Below are 16,451 nucleotides of genomic sequence, written 5' to 3'. Positions count from 1 at the left end.
TCTTCCCCGGAGTTCTTGTGCTTTCTCGTCTCGCAGGTTCTCATCGATCCTAGTGGAGCCTCCTGCCATGGTCCTGCTTGACTGCCATTGCCAATACTGTTGTTGCCATGCACCTGTCTGTCTGTCTGTCTGTCTGTCTGTCTGTCTGTCTGTCTGTCTCTCTCTCTCTCTCTCTCTCTCTCTCTCTCTCTCTCTCTCTCTCTCTCTCTCTCTCTCTCTCTCTCTCTCTCTCCCCAACTGGTCGAGTCAGACGACCACCCACCTAGAGCCGAAGGATGTCCTAGGTTTTTCCTTGCCCTTGTCGCCAAGTGCTTGCTCATGGTGGCACTGTTGGGTCTCTGTAAATAATGTTATAAGGAGTTCGGTCTAGACCTGCTCTATTTGAAAAGTGTCCTGAGATAACTTTTGTTATGAATTGGCGCTATACAAATAAAATTGAATTGAATTGAATTGAATTTTTTATCTCTATCCTCCATGTGTATACCTCCACAGTAGTGTAGTTCTCGCTACAGTGTGGGGATTTCAACATGCAGCATTTCTTTAAGTATATTTGTAAAGGGAAATCTTGTACCTATTTTTTATTGCAAATAAATGTCACTTTTATAATAGTTTAAACTTGTTTTAAATAAACATGTAATAATTCAAATTATTTTATTATATTAGTAATATTCATATTATAAAAGTATATATATATATATCATGTTGCTATTCTGTACACTGAGTTTTAGTAGCCTATATATTGATTAACATAAATACCTTGTATGAATGTGTATATTCATTGCACCTATCTGTTCTGTTTAATGTTATTTTCATATGGAAGTCCATGGTTATAATTATTCATAAGCATGCAGTGTCATAACTACATCTCTGACGTTTATAACAAACCAAACCGTTTGAAAATCGGTAGAAAATTGAGCATGTTATGGTTATTTAAAAAGTGCATGCACCATTAAAACACAATGTTACGAGTGAGCGAGCTGACTGTGGCAAGATGGCCGTCAGTTGCGGACGACGACCTCCATTGGCCAGCAGCGCGGACGAGACATCTAGCCTTTATTATGCCGCGTTCTATTTACCTTGGAACTCGGAAGCCGAAGCTGGGAATGACGTCATACCCGAGTTGAATGCGTTCTATTTAAAAGTCGGATTTTCATTGTTTTCCTTAGCTCTAGCCCGGTTAGCTATTGTTAGCAATACCAGTTGATAACAACGCATTACGCCGTTTTTTGTGCATGCAAACAGCATGATAACATGTCCACAGATAGAAGTTGAACATGCCTGTGTGAACAACTTAGATTTAGTGACACAAATAAGACAGAAGTGCTTATAACTTTATGTTACTGCAGCTTTTCACAACTGCTGATACAGGGGGCACCCATGTTGGATTTTGAACTCTGCGAGGTTGTACGAGTTTACGACTTTGACCTCGTTAAAACCAAGTTGCGAGGTAAATAGAACGCGGCATTATTATTAAAACCGAGTTGCAAGGTAAATAAAACTCGCAACTCGGTTTTAACGAGGTCAAAGTCGTAAACACGCCCCCTGACCTCGGATTTACGAGCTTGGAACTCGTACAACCCGAGTTCAAAATCCAACATGGCTGTCCCCTGTATCAACAGTTGTGAAAAGCTGCAGTAACATAAAGTTATAAGCACTTCTGTCTTATTTGTGTCACTAAATCAGTCGTTGGCAACACAGGCATGTTCAACTTCTATCTGTGGACATGTTGTTACGCTGTTTGCATGAACAAAAAAGGGTGTAATGCGTTGTTATCAACTGGTATTGCTAACAATAGCTAACCGGGCTAGAGCTAATGAAAACAATGAAAATCTGACTTTTAAATAGAACGCATTCAACTCGGGTATGACGTCATTCCCAGCTCCGGCTTCCGAGTTCCAAGGTAAATAGAACACGGCAGTATATGGCTTGGATGGGCTCTGTCAGCCCTGTTTGGTCGTAAAGTGTTTCAACGCATGCGTGGTACAAATCGCACAGGGACATTGTTAGTTTTCTACTACGTAATTATGCGCATGCGCAGAACAGCTCGTACAGGCGGTACGGATCGGGTACTGACAGGCCATAGACAGTATATAAGAATGGACCAACAGATCCCGTTGCTCTGGACGGAGACCAGTGAAGGCCATTAGAAGCACTTTTCCGGTGATGGCTGAGCGTTACTGCGCAGCCTCCAACTGAGAGAGACGACGTAAATGTGACGTGAGCAACGTGTCTGAAAGTTGTAAGTCTTCTGGTAGCTGTGCCAAGAGAAATCTCAATCATTCCGAATATTGCAGAGACCGAGAGCGTAGGTATATGTAAGGAGATAACATAGGCACAGGCTAATTATTGCTAACTAAAATGCTAGTTAACATTAGTAATTACACTTAAACAGCTAATGTGAGACGAAACTGCCTGCGCGCTTCTCCTGTACTATACGGTAATTCCTCTACTATGCGACAGTAAGTCGCATGGTTATGACACAATCGTTAGCCTATTTTTACAAAAACGTCTGATACGGAGCCATAACGTGAGGTACAAGGTAATGGAGCCTTTTATACATTGTCGTGTTTCTTTATAAATAAACAATGGACAAATAGAGTCTTTAAACACTTCAGATGTAAAGTTATTCGCTGTCAAAGTGGCGCCAAAATGAATTGCAGTCAATGGAATGCTAACGGGAGGTGATGACTTATTAGCATCAAAATGGCACCATAGGAGGTTCGCGGTCCGAGGAGAAGCTTACCCCAAAGAATTTCTAATAAGGGAAGAAGTTCCACTCTCTCGTTACTTCCGGCTTCTGAACTGGTTGCAGTTCCACCAGAGTTCCATATAGGGGGCGCTCACAGGCCAGTGCAGAATGAATGGGACTCTATGGAGCTATACCCCTCAAAATCCACTTTTCTCAGGATATCATTTTTTGTCTAGTAATTTGAATGTTGCATTTGAAAGGGGAGGCTAAGAAAATACACACTGCTGGGTGTTAGATTTTTTTAAAGTGGCTTTTTTGTTCTAAAAAGCCTTTTAAAATGTCAATGACGTCATACACATATACAGCCAGAGATACTGCTTTACGGCAAGCTCTGAGTCGCTTCCTTTGTTCTCTCGAAGCATCGACAACACAGCTGACAGGTTAGGCTCTGCCTGTCAATACACGTGCTAGGAAGAGGTTTGCTAATGTTTTAAAGACCACGCCGAAATATTCACTCTGACATTCTGGTTCTGCTTTGGATGCCGTCAAGCGGGATCTCCGATCGTAATCAGTCCTTCACTGACCAATCAGCATTCATTAGCAGAATGCTAGCGTGTTATGGGCAACAACGACTCAACCTGTAAGAAATCGAAAGGACACAAGTACTCGTTCATTCAACTTTTGACCTATAATCCATGTTGAACTTGCAAAAACTACAATCAAATCTGAGATTTCTCAACGACAATCAGGCGAAAGAGACAAATTTAGCCGTCTAGCTCCATAGAGTCCCATTCATTTAGCACTGGACCGTGATCACCCCCAGTGGAACTCTGGTGGAACTGCAACCAAATTCGGTACAATGGGGCTGAATAGGGAGTGGAAAGGCTTTCCGTAGACGGGCTTTGCTTACCCCCTTGCTTGTGACAGGCTCCTCGCATCAGGAAACCGGAAACCAACCCTCTAACGTGATATAGCGCATGCGCATGTTTCTCGTTGTCTTCGACCTCTACTACAAACCGGTGAGAGCTAACCTCCCCTGTCACGACCTGTGTGAGTTAAACATTTAATTGAGACTCTTCTGTGTATGTCGGTATTTTTGTAGCTCTATTATCCAACGCCCTGCTCAGCTCTTCTAATTGTACAACTAGCTTGTTTTTTAACGACAGTGTTCGGTTTGCAGCTAATCTTGACCTTAACGGTACTTCTGTGTTCACGTGACGTTAACTTTACACACTTTGTACTTTCCCATTTAACTTAGCAGTTACAGAGTCAACCAACTGAATCTGCGCATTGCCATTTTATGTACCGCTTTCTGCAGATACTGAATCAACGCCAGCTCCTTTGGTTGACCTGACCACTTTGTCCCATCGTGATGTACGCCTGTGCTAAATTCGTCTCCACGCCCTCATTGGTGAGTAACAGTTTGCTTGAATGAATGGAGATAACATGCATTTTGGCAGTGTGCTTAATAATGTCGTGTGTAAAAAGCTGTCATTCCGTGTTCAGGGCTAACAACCAGCAGTTTAGCTCGCTAACACTAGCTAGCACTCAGCCGTGTAGCCGTCTTTGACCATCCGCTAAAGTCAGCTAGTGTTCACACCTGCAAGGACGTCCTTGTTTCGATCCTTGTCAAGTCAAAGCTCAGCCTGTCCATTGTATCCCCCGTGTGAAACAGTTTATCCTCATTTTGAAGCTAATATGAGTTCGTATTATCCACATTTAAAAGTATATAATGCAGTTAATTGAGAAGCTGAGCTGTTTAATTAATCCAGAATACTATAATTGGTCACTGTTGAATTCTAGCTATAATTTAACGTTACCAACAATACTACGTGGTGGAAAGTAACTAAGTAGGCCTACTATTACTCAAGTACTGTACTTAAGTACAATTCTGGAGTATTTCCATTGTATGCTACTATGTTACTTTTTCACTTCACATTTGTTTAAGAGCTATAGTTTTCAAATTAATAACCTACACAACTTATTAGTTAAAAAAAATGGATCCACTGTTGCAGATTAAACTACCAAAGTAGTTAAAAGTATCTCCACCTTGACCAACAACAACAATAAAGTCCTGCTTACATATAATAATATCAATACTAATGATTCAATAATATCATGATAGTAGAACACTGCCAGTAACCTCTCTGCAGTATGAGTACTTTTACTTAAGTGACAATTTGAATGCAGGACTTTTACTTGTAATGGAGTATTTTAATACTGTGGTATTGCTAATTTTACTTAAGTAAACTTATTTGAATACTTCTTCCACCTTGGACCATATTTACTACATGCTGAATGTCACTGTAGATAAATCCACATGCTTTTAATGCTGAGCAGAGTAGATGTATTGTTAGCTAATTGTAAACTATACAGACGTATGTCAATATAATGTGCTGGTGGAGCATCTTATGAGAGCACAACTGTCCCAACTAAATGTCTTTTTATTTTTTTCTTGATACAGGTCCGTGCTGGATCTCGGGCACTGTATAGACCACTCTCAGCAGCAGTAGTCTCAGATGCCAGGAAAGCAGAGGTAGGCAGCTATCTGTACTGGGAATTATAACAGATTTATTGACTTTAAGTGCTCACAGAGGAGGGGCACTCTGAGGCTATCAAAGCCCCATTAATCTGCTTTGCCATTCCCATTCCATGGTTTCTCACATACAAAGAGTGACTAGACAAAAAAAACATACATTTTAATGCAGGACTAGACAAAAAAAACACATTTTAATGCAGGATAAACTTTGTAATGTACATTTAAAATTGTAATTTGATTTATATTCTTTTTATCTTACCCAAAATGCAGTAGTCAAGACGCATTCCCAAAGCTGCATATTATAACAGTTTTAATGTAGCTACCCAACAAAGTTACATTTTACGCAGGCAGGTTTTCATGTCTCCAACAAGTACAAGAGACCTGTGAGGTGTTAGGATAGAATAAGAAGTTATGTTAAGCATTTCAAGATAAATGCATAGAGCAGATCCGACCTGCACGTTTTGAAGGTAAAACCTCAGCAGCTAATGAGGTAACAAAAGTGCCTTGACATTGAGCAGCAACACTTGCAAACCCCTGTTGATATTTTATTTTGTGCAAAGATGTGCCAAGAAAAAGTCAGTGATCTTTCTACATCTACAAACTGTTTTAGTGCAGCTTTTTAATCCTGTACAGTTTTGTTTTGTACTAACCTCACTCATTTTTTATTTTTTTATTTTCAGACTGCTTCACTTCTGGCACCACAAAGCATTGTAGCCTCCCAGCAGCAGGTGGCTCTGCGGGGGTTCCAGACTAGCGCTGTGAGCCGGGACATCGACACTGCTGCAAAATTCATTGGAGCAGGAGCTGCCACTGTGGGAGTGGCTGGATCTGGAGCTGGAATTGGAACAGTGTTCGGTAGTCTTATTATCGGATATGCCAGGTAAATGTTAACACATCTCCACCAAGGGGGGAATATCGCATGTTTCTATTAGCACGGTCGTGAAAACCTATCAATTAATTTTTTTTATTTTATTAGTTGGACAGATAAGATTTTGGTCAAAGAACAATTAATTAGTAGTGATGGTGAGATGAAGCGTTGAAGCAAAGGCTTAGAAATAACAGACAATTTTTTTTTTTTTTCTTTCTTCACATACCGTATTTTCCGGAGTATAAGTCGCATCAGTCAAAAAATGCGTCATGAAGAGGAAAAAAACATATATAAGTTGCACTGGACTATAAGTCGTATTTATTTAGAAATTTATTTCACAGACATTTAATCTGGAAAGGCAAGTTATTAAACTACACAATAGCACACAGAACAAGGAGCTGAATACGGTAACGAGCCTCTCCCAGCAGCATGTTGTTCAAGCACCCATCTGTGGACTCCTTCCTCCAGCTCTGGCCATCTGGATTTCAGCGCGCGACTAGCTTTCTTTGTTTTCTTCATTGCAGTAAGACTAACCTTTTCGCCAGTCCCTCACAAGTTTCTCACTCACTCCAAACTTTCGTTCTGCTGCTCGATTACCGTTTTCGGCTGCGTATTTTACTACCTGCAGTCGCCTGCAGTTTCTTTTCTTTCTCAGTTGTCTTTGGGAGCAGCATATAGTTGTCACAAGCCTAGAGCGCCTCTCGCGGCTGTAGACGGTAATGTTTTCAGCATGAAATAACATTTAAAACATGTTAAATTATATATATATTTTGATATATAAGTCGCACCCTGACTTATAAGTCGCAGGACCAGCCAAAGTATGAAGAAAAAGTGCGACTTATAGTCCGGAAAATACGGTAATCCATATCAATGAAGTGTGTATCTTCTGCTGGTATATAATGATTGTATAACATAACTGTATAATAACATAATTGCCTTGAGAGGTGTGTGTGTGTCAAATCTTTGGACATAATATAATAATGGCAGGAGGGGTTATATTAGTTTTCTAAAACTGGAAAGAGGCAATGGTTTAATCGGGCAGAGGGCAGTGAATTTGGAAAACTTCTGGGATTTCTCGACACACGCTCCGAAACCTCGGCACAGAACGTTACATCAGTATTAATTAGTGATTCTTCATATCTGGGATTTCTGCCATTAGATTTTTTTTTTTTTTTATAGTGAAAGCAATAACTATGAAACTAACACAGGCATAGCCTACTTGATTCCAAATGTTTACATGGTCTAGAAATTTTCATTTAATTGAAAAGACTGTTGACTTTGAGTGTCACATTTTTTTTTCTCCAGGGTTATTGATATAATTATTTTGTCACATGTACTAAGTCCTTCATGAGGAATCTTGGAAGCCACTGGGGTTGTCTGATCACTGAAATGTCTGACAGTTGTACTTTTAACACTTTATTGGTACCTCCAATTTGTCTCAGTTGCCTCTCTCTTTCTCAACAGGAACCCCTCTCTGAAGCAGCAGCTGTTCTCTTACGCCATCTTGGGCTTCGCTCTGTCTGAAGCTATGGGTCTTTTCTGTCTGATGGTTGCATTCCTTATTCTGTTTGCCATGTAAACCAGTTAGGCATTTGCTGTGGGATACATCACAGTTTTAGTGAGAATTAGCCGTCTGAGATGCCCTTGAATGCGACGATGTCAGCTTTGTGTTGTCCATTCCTGTTCATTGGTGTTTCTTAAGATTGTGAGCCCACTAATGTAAGAAACTCTGGCAAACCCAATTCATTTTAAATGATGGTTTTGCCATTATATTGTATATTTAATCAAATGTTTTTGTTAAACATGCAGCCAACAGAAGTAAAATGTTTAATTCATCATGTGTTTGTATATTTGTAAATGGTAGTAGGGGTTATTTTTGTAAGTTTGTTCAAAGTGGCAGTGGCAATGGTCTTGCATGGCCAGACCTTACTTCACAGCTCTGCGGAGTAAGGTCTGGCCCCTTTACACATAGCTACACTTCTGGATAAAAACGGTCTGGGTTGGTTACATTTCTTTAACCCAATCTCAATTGTTTTGGGCGGCACTAAACTCCCGCCGCAGCAACGGTGGATCTGAAGAATGTTCGGGGAGGAACTTGTTCCGGTGGAACATTTGCACCCCGCAAAATATACATACAATATTACATGAAGTTAACACAATACAGTAATATGAGCTATTTCAATTCATTCTGGATAAGGGAGTGTTTATTTATTTCAGTGGCCACTGGAGGAGTTTTGGGATTTTTAATCAAAAAAGACCTGACCCTCCCTTCACCAGCAATGCATTTTGGATGACCCCCCCCAATGATATGGGAAAAAAAAAAAAAAAGGATGACCCTCCTCAATTTATTGATGCATTCTGTACTGGTTTGCACTTGGCAAAAATATACAGATACCCATTGTTTTTTTGTTGTTTTTTTTACAGCCATGACTTGTGACTAAACCTCTGCATTCTCATCTTACGCATCACACTATCTGTTATGGTGTGGTGGCCATTTCAGTAGATTTACTCACTAACACAGTTGTGGAAACACTAAGCATGGAAACTAAATGCACACTTACTGCATTACTTCAAATACTAAACTAGTATTCACATGAAATAAAACATTGAGACCATTCAACAAAGGACACTGGAAAATAACAAATTCAACACTGGTTGCTATCATATGGTTGCTATGGACTCGTCACTAGGCTTCCTCAGTCATTTTATATTTTAGCATAGGTAGCCTAAGCTTGCCGAGGCTGAACATTATCTAAAACTCCATTTCTCAGATGAGCGTCAATTTGGGAGCTTGCATGTTACCACTCCTTCCTTCTCAAATGCCTTGAAAAGGCTGTCGTTTGCACAATTTCACAAATAATCACCGGGACCGAAAAGGATATTTGAGTCGGGTATGGCTGCAGCCAGGAGACCTCCCTCTCATGCTCTCTCAGTTTGGTGCAGTCCGCGTGCTTCGACTTTTCAAAATAAAAGCTTGTGTCTGGTATGTTTTCGTACGGTGTTTTGGATGTTTTTGAACTAAACAGTATGGCAATCATGCTAATGAATAAAATATTTTTGTCTTAGTAACAACACGATGGAGCTAGCAAAGCAGTTTTGTGTTTATATGTGCAAGCGGGATTTATTCAGTTTGGGTAATCCCACGGTCTCTAAAGCTACAGCTCAAACTGTCTGGCTGACTAAACAGGGAGGGACCCATCTGCTAGCGATAGGGGCTGAGACTGAGAGAGCTACATGGATAAATATGCACCAAACAAGCCACTTTGAAATTTTGCTCTTATGAATACAAAAGTTGGGTGACCCTCCCCCCTAGACTAAAAACATTGGATGACCCTCCCCTCAACAAAGAATAAAAAGACATGACCCTCCCCTATTTTCCTCAGGTGGTCCATTCCATAAATACCGAACGGTCCCTAAATGGTTAAACGTAATTTGCTCTTGTCCCAAAACGTGCCATTTAGATAGTAAATGCCGTAAAAATATTATTTGTAATTCTTTGCAATCATTCCCCGAAAGAACAAAGCAGGCCTGCCTTATTGCATCCATATTTTCTTCAAAACTTGCAATTTGTTTGGTTTTCCAAGGCTGCCGGATTTTCCGGTGATTATCCAGTAAATTAACTGCCATCGATCCAGACTACATAAATCTCCTAGCTGTGATCTGGCTGTGATGCAGCTTCACAGAATTGTTTTTATTATTGATCAATTATTTTAATTATTTGTCCCTCAACAATCCCAGTTAATTTACTACATAACGTTAGCTCAAGTTTAAGGACCACCTGCGGTCTGTATTACTCAAGTAGACTCGACATGCTTGTCACAAATGTCTAGCTAGCTAAAATTGCAGCAACTTAACGATAACTTATTAGTTCCACAAGTAGGTCACATAGCGTTCCCTACATACACCTAAAGAAAAACCTTTACCGTATTTCTGTCACTTGTTGTCCAGCAACGGGTTGTATCTTAAAACGGTATTTTGATTTCAGAGATGTCCGCTATCTACGCGAAAATGTTGCGGAATGTTTACGTAACTTGCGTCTAGCTAATAACGTAGAGAAGAAGCACAACGGCACGGACTGGGCAGAGCCGTAACGCTAGCATCATTAAATGTACCCGGGCAAACATTTTATTATCCTGGGCAGAGTATCTGTGGGACTACACAAATGTATTTTAAGATACTGAATAACGGGTAACGAAATAAAGTTTGATTTTAAGTTTTGCGTTGGGAATCCACTGTGTGTGTACGAAGTTCTGAGGTCGCAAATTGGGAAAAGTTAAAACATCAACCACAGCAACACAAACAGTGACATTGTTTCTTGTTTAGGTGAGCAATTCTTAAAGGCGATGGTTTAAAGAGGCATCAACGAAGGGGTGACGTTTTATTACAATTAAGCTGTTGTATGGTTCTGCGGAGGCTCCACGCCGAACTTTCGCCGTACAAAAGACGCTGCAGCGAAAGAAAAATCAGCCGTTTGTCAGGTGGAACCAAAGAATGACATTCAGAGTTGATGGGAGGACGGATTTTACCAACGTACGTGTGCCCGTGGAGGGAGGATATTGAAAGAAACTCAACGGTAATGATAAATGTAATTGGACATGTCAAAGTAAAATAGAATGTCTAAATATATGTTCAAAATACAGCAGTCTTGCAGTGCGTGGAGGATAATTTCCTTCAAAACTACAAAGCCAACGCCGACAGCTGTGTTGTGGTCGGTTAAGTGTCACACGGGTCCCGAGGTGGTTTTACAACTGAAGGAGCAAGAAGGAGCCCCCCATAACCAGGTAAACATAACGTAGCTACATGGGTGGCGTTCAGCCCCGTTCTGTCACAGCTTACTGTCAAATTACACATTTTACATAAGGTCATAGCGTGAAGCTAGTCTACTAATCCCTTTAAGTTGTAAAGGCTCTTTATTTTATCAGATAAAGCATAGTAACGACTGTCTATTTGGCTTGAATATTAGCTTGATAAAACCCCAGTAGTTCATGAAAGTTTGGCCAAATGTGTTCGTCAGGGAGAAAATGTGTTTTTTTGCCCACTAGATGGGGTAATGGGTAGGTATGCTGTATCGTTACAGTATTTTCTTCCTCCGCAGCGCTGTGGAGATAGGTCTGGCAATGTACGGTACAGCTACAGAATTTTTAACTAAAAATCCATTTGCTGAACTGATAAAGAAGAATTCGGATACAGCTAAGTTGTGCACAGTATTGCCCTTAAGTTTGGTTTTGGCATTGTTTATATTGTATATATTTTGGATTTGCACCGTATTGTTGTTATCTTAGACGTTGCACTCTTCCCTCTTTGTATTGCTGTATTGATGCACAGCAATTTCCCTCGGGTTAAATAAAGTCTTATCTTAAAGGTGAACTACGCCCATTTTCATGTTATTCCTATGATCTAAGGCACTCCAAAGATATTTGTAAACATAAATAACTCTCCCAAATCGCAAAGATAAGAGTGCTAAAAATGTGAAAGTGTGGAACTGCTCCATAGAAAAATGAATTGGGAAAGATGTTATAGAGGACACTGAGAGCACCCAGCACACTTTCTGTTTCAGAACTGAGAACAATAGAATAAAGCTCATTTTGGCAAAAAAAAAAAAAAAAAATTCTGTTGGTCCATAAAATCATTCTCCCATTCATTGTCTTTGGAGCAGCTCCAGACTTTATACTTGATGACCTCACAGGTTTGAGACCAACAAAGTTAATAGCATATAGTTTAGTAATTGTTTGTGAAAATAGCAAATAATGTTCATTTAATTATCTGCATCATGGTACTGATAAGTTAATCATCAGAGCTCATGATACCTTTCACCAAAGAGACAACAAGCTGCTGCTGCTGCGACACCCACTTAAGCTAGTTGAGGTAGTTAATTAATGCCTTTGGCCTGCTCTAATGTGGACGCATGTTCCCAATTTAAAGAAATGTATAGTAGGACCAATTAGGGCCATTTTTGCTTGTGTTTACTATAGCCAGCATTTACAACCGGAGATGGAACAAACAAGAAAAGGGAATACTGTATTAAATGAAAACTATAGCCAACTGCCTTTCTTTTGGCCCAGTTACAGTAGGTCAGTTAATCTTGAATGGTTTATGGAGCACTCATGTTACGTTTAGCCATTTCAACTCTACAACCAAATATACCTGTAATCATTTCTAACAGGACAGCTTTTGCACTCAACATCCACCAGGAGTAACGAGGGTACAAGACAAAAGACAGCAGGTTTTTTTTTCAGCCTGTTTATAAACTTAATAGGGAAAATCCACCTTAAACTAGAATGTACATATTCCTCTTCCAGTGGTTTTAGATACAATTTTCACTACAGTCTGTTTGTAACAGGTAACAAAAAGGCACAGAAAAGAAAGATCTTCGTGTCAGCAAGTACTGGAGCGCTTTGACAAGCAGTACAGTCAGGAACTTGGAGACCTGTGGCCTTCTGCAAGGTACATTTTCTCAGAAATTAATATTGCAGCATACACACACAGACAGGGTTTGTACTCTTCCTTTATCGGGATTGCTTTTCTCCTGCAGAGCAGTGCTCCTGGACCCTCACTCTTGGCAGTATGGGGTCATGCTCAACCGCTTCACCACTGTGACAGGCATCACACAGATTCTCCAATCGCAGGGCTTTTCCACATTGCTGCCGCAAACAGTGTCAAATTCTAAATACCAAAAAGGCTCTCTGTTGCCACCTGACTACATCTCCAAGTGCCCTCCTAATGACTCCCATCTCCAACCTGACAGCACCTCTCATGAGCTCTGTCAAGACCTTCAATCAGAGCCTTCTCTTCGTTCGCCCCGTCCTACATTACAATGTTACCTCCATCCATATCCACTGCGGTTTCCCTCTCAGGCTCACAGGCCTGGCCAGCTGAAGCAGTACTACCTCCTGAATGCGGCCTCCCTGCTTCCAGTGCTGGCTTTGCAAGTCAGAGATGGGGAGAAGGTTTTGGATCTTTGCTCTGCCCCTGGGGGCAAAGCTTTAGCCATAACGCAGTGTTGCACCCCAGGTAATACAAGTGTTTTCAAAGGACTTTGCAAACTTTTATTTGATTTTATTTATTATCATGCAAGCAGGTATAAGATAGTGGATTTAGTACAGTTCTTTTTAACACAATGCAGTAGAAGATAAAATAAGATAAATATAATGTGTACACTGCTGAGTGTATACATCAAGTTATAACTTGACTTGTTACATTTTAAATATTGGTATTTATAATACTCTTATTTATCAACTCATATAGCTAATATATATTAATGGTTATACTTAATTAGATTGAAATGACACCAAATCATAACCTACCGTATTAGTACGTAAGGGGTGTCAACGGCACACCAAATGACATTTTCCTGAAGTTGCTGCAGTTGAATCTAGGTTGTGTAATGTCTGCTGTGCATAGCTTATTTGCATTGAATACTGGTAACAAATAATGCTGCCCTGTGTTGTGTTCCAGCACTTCTCTGCTGTAATGAACCAGACCCTCACAGACGAGACTGGCTCTCCAAAACCCTGGAGTCTTTTCTGCCTCAGTCACTAATCAGCAGAGTGATTGTGTCCGCACAGGATGGACGGTCTTTTGGGCAAAGTGAAGCAGGAACATATGACAAGGTGAGGGGAGTCTTGTTTATGCCAGCATGTGACTGATTTCTTTCTTCAGTGTCTAACAAATTGAGTTTTTTTTCAAGGCCATGGTTATAAATGAATGAGAACAGCAAGCCTTTGAATAGAAGCTAATAAGCCCAGCGGGAGCGAAGAAAACCGTTTATTCAAAATAGGAACCAAGAAGAGGCAGACACATGGCCGGGAGGTTTCAAAGGACTCAAAGTGACTGATAATGGACCAAAAAATAGAAAAAATGAAACGCAGAATGAAAAGGTTGAGACACAGTAGGAACAAAGACTGAAAGGCAGTTGAGTAGTACAAAAAGACTGCACAGCTTCAAGCTGTATTGTATAGAGGACAGATTTGTTGGAACATTTTCAGCTGAGGTGTAAAGTTTCAGAGTTTATGTGGGGGAAAATATGTACTGCTTTTACCTTAATTAACTATTTACATTTTCTTATTTCTTACCTTTTGCTGCCATTACAGTACACTCTTGAACTCTGACTCAGACTCTGGACTACTCACATTTCTTGCTCTCCCTGTTGCAGGTTTTAGTCGATGCTCCATGTTCTAACGACAGGCGCTGGTTGTATTCTTGCAGCAGCCAGCAGGGGGAACAGAGACTGAAGGAAAGAGCCAGGCTGCCTGCGCTCCAGGCGCAACTGCTTAGGTTAGTCCAATCCCCAACATAGCAAAGGGTAGGATATATATATACACGGGTATATGTGATATACCTGTTAATGTTCGCAGAAGTAAAAAAAAAAAAAAAAAGTCCTGAAATCTAACATTTTTACTTTTAGTCATGAAATATTCCCCTGCACTGTACAGTTGCACACATGTAAACAATGTAAATACTATATAAAAATTGACTTAAGTTAATCACAATTACAAATGTAGTGCTATAAAGTGAAATAACATAAGGTTAGATGGCAATTTGCATCATCTGTCAATTCAGTTCATTAATATTTGAATGTCAAAGCAACTGAAAACAACTAAGAGCACTTGTATCAGTCAAAAGATAGTCAAATATTTTACTGTGTTGAGGGAGGTGAAACTTGACAGACATATACAGTATATTGGAGGTGACCATTTGTATGCAACTTAATATAATACAGCTTTGTAGAATTGTGTGAAATGATAATTTAGATTCTTCAATGTTAAGAGAGTACAGAACCGGAGATAAATGTCTTTTTTGTTCCACACATTCTTCTTTCTTTTCAAAAACCTGGCGCCTACATTACCGACAATGCAACTCGACAGTTTAGTCAGTGTTATGCTAGTAGCGGCTTATGTAGGCTCAACCCTAACCCCCAAACAGAGCTGAGGAGCGGGCTACAGAGGTCTGGTAAGCTTACTTTTTTCTAACTCCACACCCCTAGATTTGTTTTCCCATTTTCAAACTTGTAGTCCTCAGACCCAACCGACGCCGAATCAAGTGACATCACTTGAGGCAATTTGTCAGACTTCGCACAGCTCCCTCTGGAGCCACAAAATGTCTAATGTGTAATATCGAGGAAGTTCTCTAATGAAGTGCAATATATACTGTATGTCTACTCTCTACAGGTCTGCGCTGTCAGCGGTGCGTCCAGGGGGCAGTGTGGTCTATTCAACTTGCACTCTGTCCAGCTCTGAGAACTGTGCTGTGGTTGAGACAGTGCTGAATGACTGTCCAGAGGCTGATCCCGAGGACCTGTGGGAGGAGATCGCCATTCCTTTGGCAAAATACTTTACATTTAGCCCTGCTCACCCTGGTCATGGACAAACACCTCACAGGCCATCCCTGCAGCCACAGAATGGCACTTCGTCCCCTTATCGCCACAGACTCGGCATTTTAGTGGTTCCTCAGCCCGGCAAGACCTGGGGACCCATGTTTTTGTCTCGGATCAGAAGAAGGAAATAGTGTGTGTCCTCCTGTGCAGAAAAGATATTTGGAAACAAGTGGCTAAACATACACATTTGCTTTGTAAAACATTTGTCACCCGTGGGTTTTTTAAGATGCAAAGTACCTTATGGAACTGACATGTAACTCACTCACACAAACTGACAAACATACTAATGCACATTCACAACTTTTTTTCTGCTGCCCCTAAATGGCAAAAACAATCAATAATCGCAGGTTATCTTGTGTAGTCACATTGTATTATTTTAGCCTCTATAACCCACCCCTTTTTTTATTTATTATTATGATTTATTGTTCCTGGCAACTATAGAAATTACTGACACTGCAGATGTACAATTCAATGATATCGACTGAAAATGTTTTTTAAGTGCTTCACATTAATAACAGTGTGTCCATATGGTATAATAAAATTGATAATACTGTAAGACTACAATATACTGCGATGCAAGATTTTAATATTAAAAATGAATTCACAGTGTATTTTATAAGAAGTGAGTGCTTATGGTGTGAGTAGTGTGAGTGGTAGTTAGAGAACGAGGGATGACATTACAAGACTTAGCACCACAGAAACTCCCATTCAGAATCTCCATCTTCTGAAGCCTTGAGTAAATCATGTTGCATTTACTAAAATTTGATTACCTCTTGACTCGACTCATCACTGAATATTTTAAAAGTTTTTATGGGAACATCGTATTACTGATGCGTTTATTGTCCTATGTTTGTTTTTTAACATCTAAGTGCCATGACACTATTTTAAATATCAACACAACGACATTACATACTCAACAGGAGGCTAAACATTTCCTGTCTGAAAGATTAGTTTAATAACCAGAAGGAGCAGTAATGATAAA

At 40.2% G+C, this 16,451-nt stretch overlaps 2 protein-coding genes across 4 annotated transcripts; both read left to right on the top strand.

Annotated features, from left to right (window-relative positions):
* The first annotated feature begins 3,629 nt into the window (after positions 1 to 3,629).
* LOC144515882 (ATP synthase F(0) complex subunit C3, mitochondrial-like) lies at positions 3,630 to 7,932 on the top strand. 2 transcript variants are annotated; one of them, XM_078247070.1, is made up of 5 exons: positions 3,630 to 3,739; positions 4,008 to 4,100; positions 5,154 to 5,225; positions 5,909 to 6,108; positions 7,561 to 7,932. In XM_078247070.1, exons 2-5 carry the CDS (start codon positions 4,062 to 4,064, stop codon positions 7,673 to 7,675), a joined length of 426 nt encoding a protein of 141 aa, XP_078103196.1. In that variant the 5' UTR covers positions 3,630 to 3,739; positions 4,008 to 4,061; the 3' UTR covers positions 7,676 to 7,932. The 2 variants fall into 2 exon arrangements, with proteins under 2 accessions (XP_078103196.1, XP_078103204.1); XM_078247078.1 differs by having other exon boundaries at positions 3,632 to 3,708.
* A 2,689-nt stretch (positions 7,933 to 10,621) lies between these two features.
* On the top strand, positions 10,622 to 16,078 carry nsun3 (NOP2/Sun RNA methyltransferase 3). 2 transcript variants are annotated; one of them, XM_078247049.1, is made up of 7 exons: positions 10,622 to 10,877; positions 12,260 to 12,319; positions 12,437 to 12,540; positions 12,629 to 13,107; positions 13,552 to 13,706; positions 14,249 to 14,370; positions 15,264 to 16,078. In XM_078247049.1, exons 1-7 carry the CDS (start codon positions 10,710 to 10,712, stop codon positions 15,598 to 15,600), a joined length of 1,425 nt encoding a protein of 474 aa, XP_078103175.1. In that variant the 5' UTR covers positions 10,622 to 10,709; the 3' UTR covers positions 15,601 to 16,078. The 2 variants fall into 2 exon arrangements, with proteins under 2 accessions (XP_078103175.1, XP_078103184.1); XM_078247058.1 differs by lacking the exon at positions 12,260 to 12,319.
* Positions 16,079 to 16,451: the final 373 nt, after the last annotated feature.

Source organism: Sander vitreus, chromosome 1 (genome assembly GCF_031162955.1).
Source record: "Sander vitreus isolate 19-12246 chromosome 1, sanVit1, whole genome shotgun sequence".
Taxonomy (NCBI): domain Eukaryota; kingdom Metazoa; phylum Chordata; class Actinopteri; order Perciformes; family Percidae; genus Sander; species Sander vitreus.
This window is presented reverse-complemented; position numbering and strand designations above follow the sequence as displayed.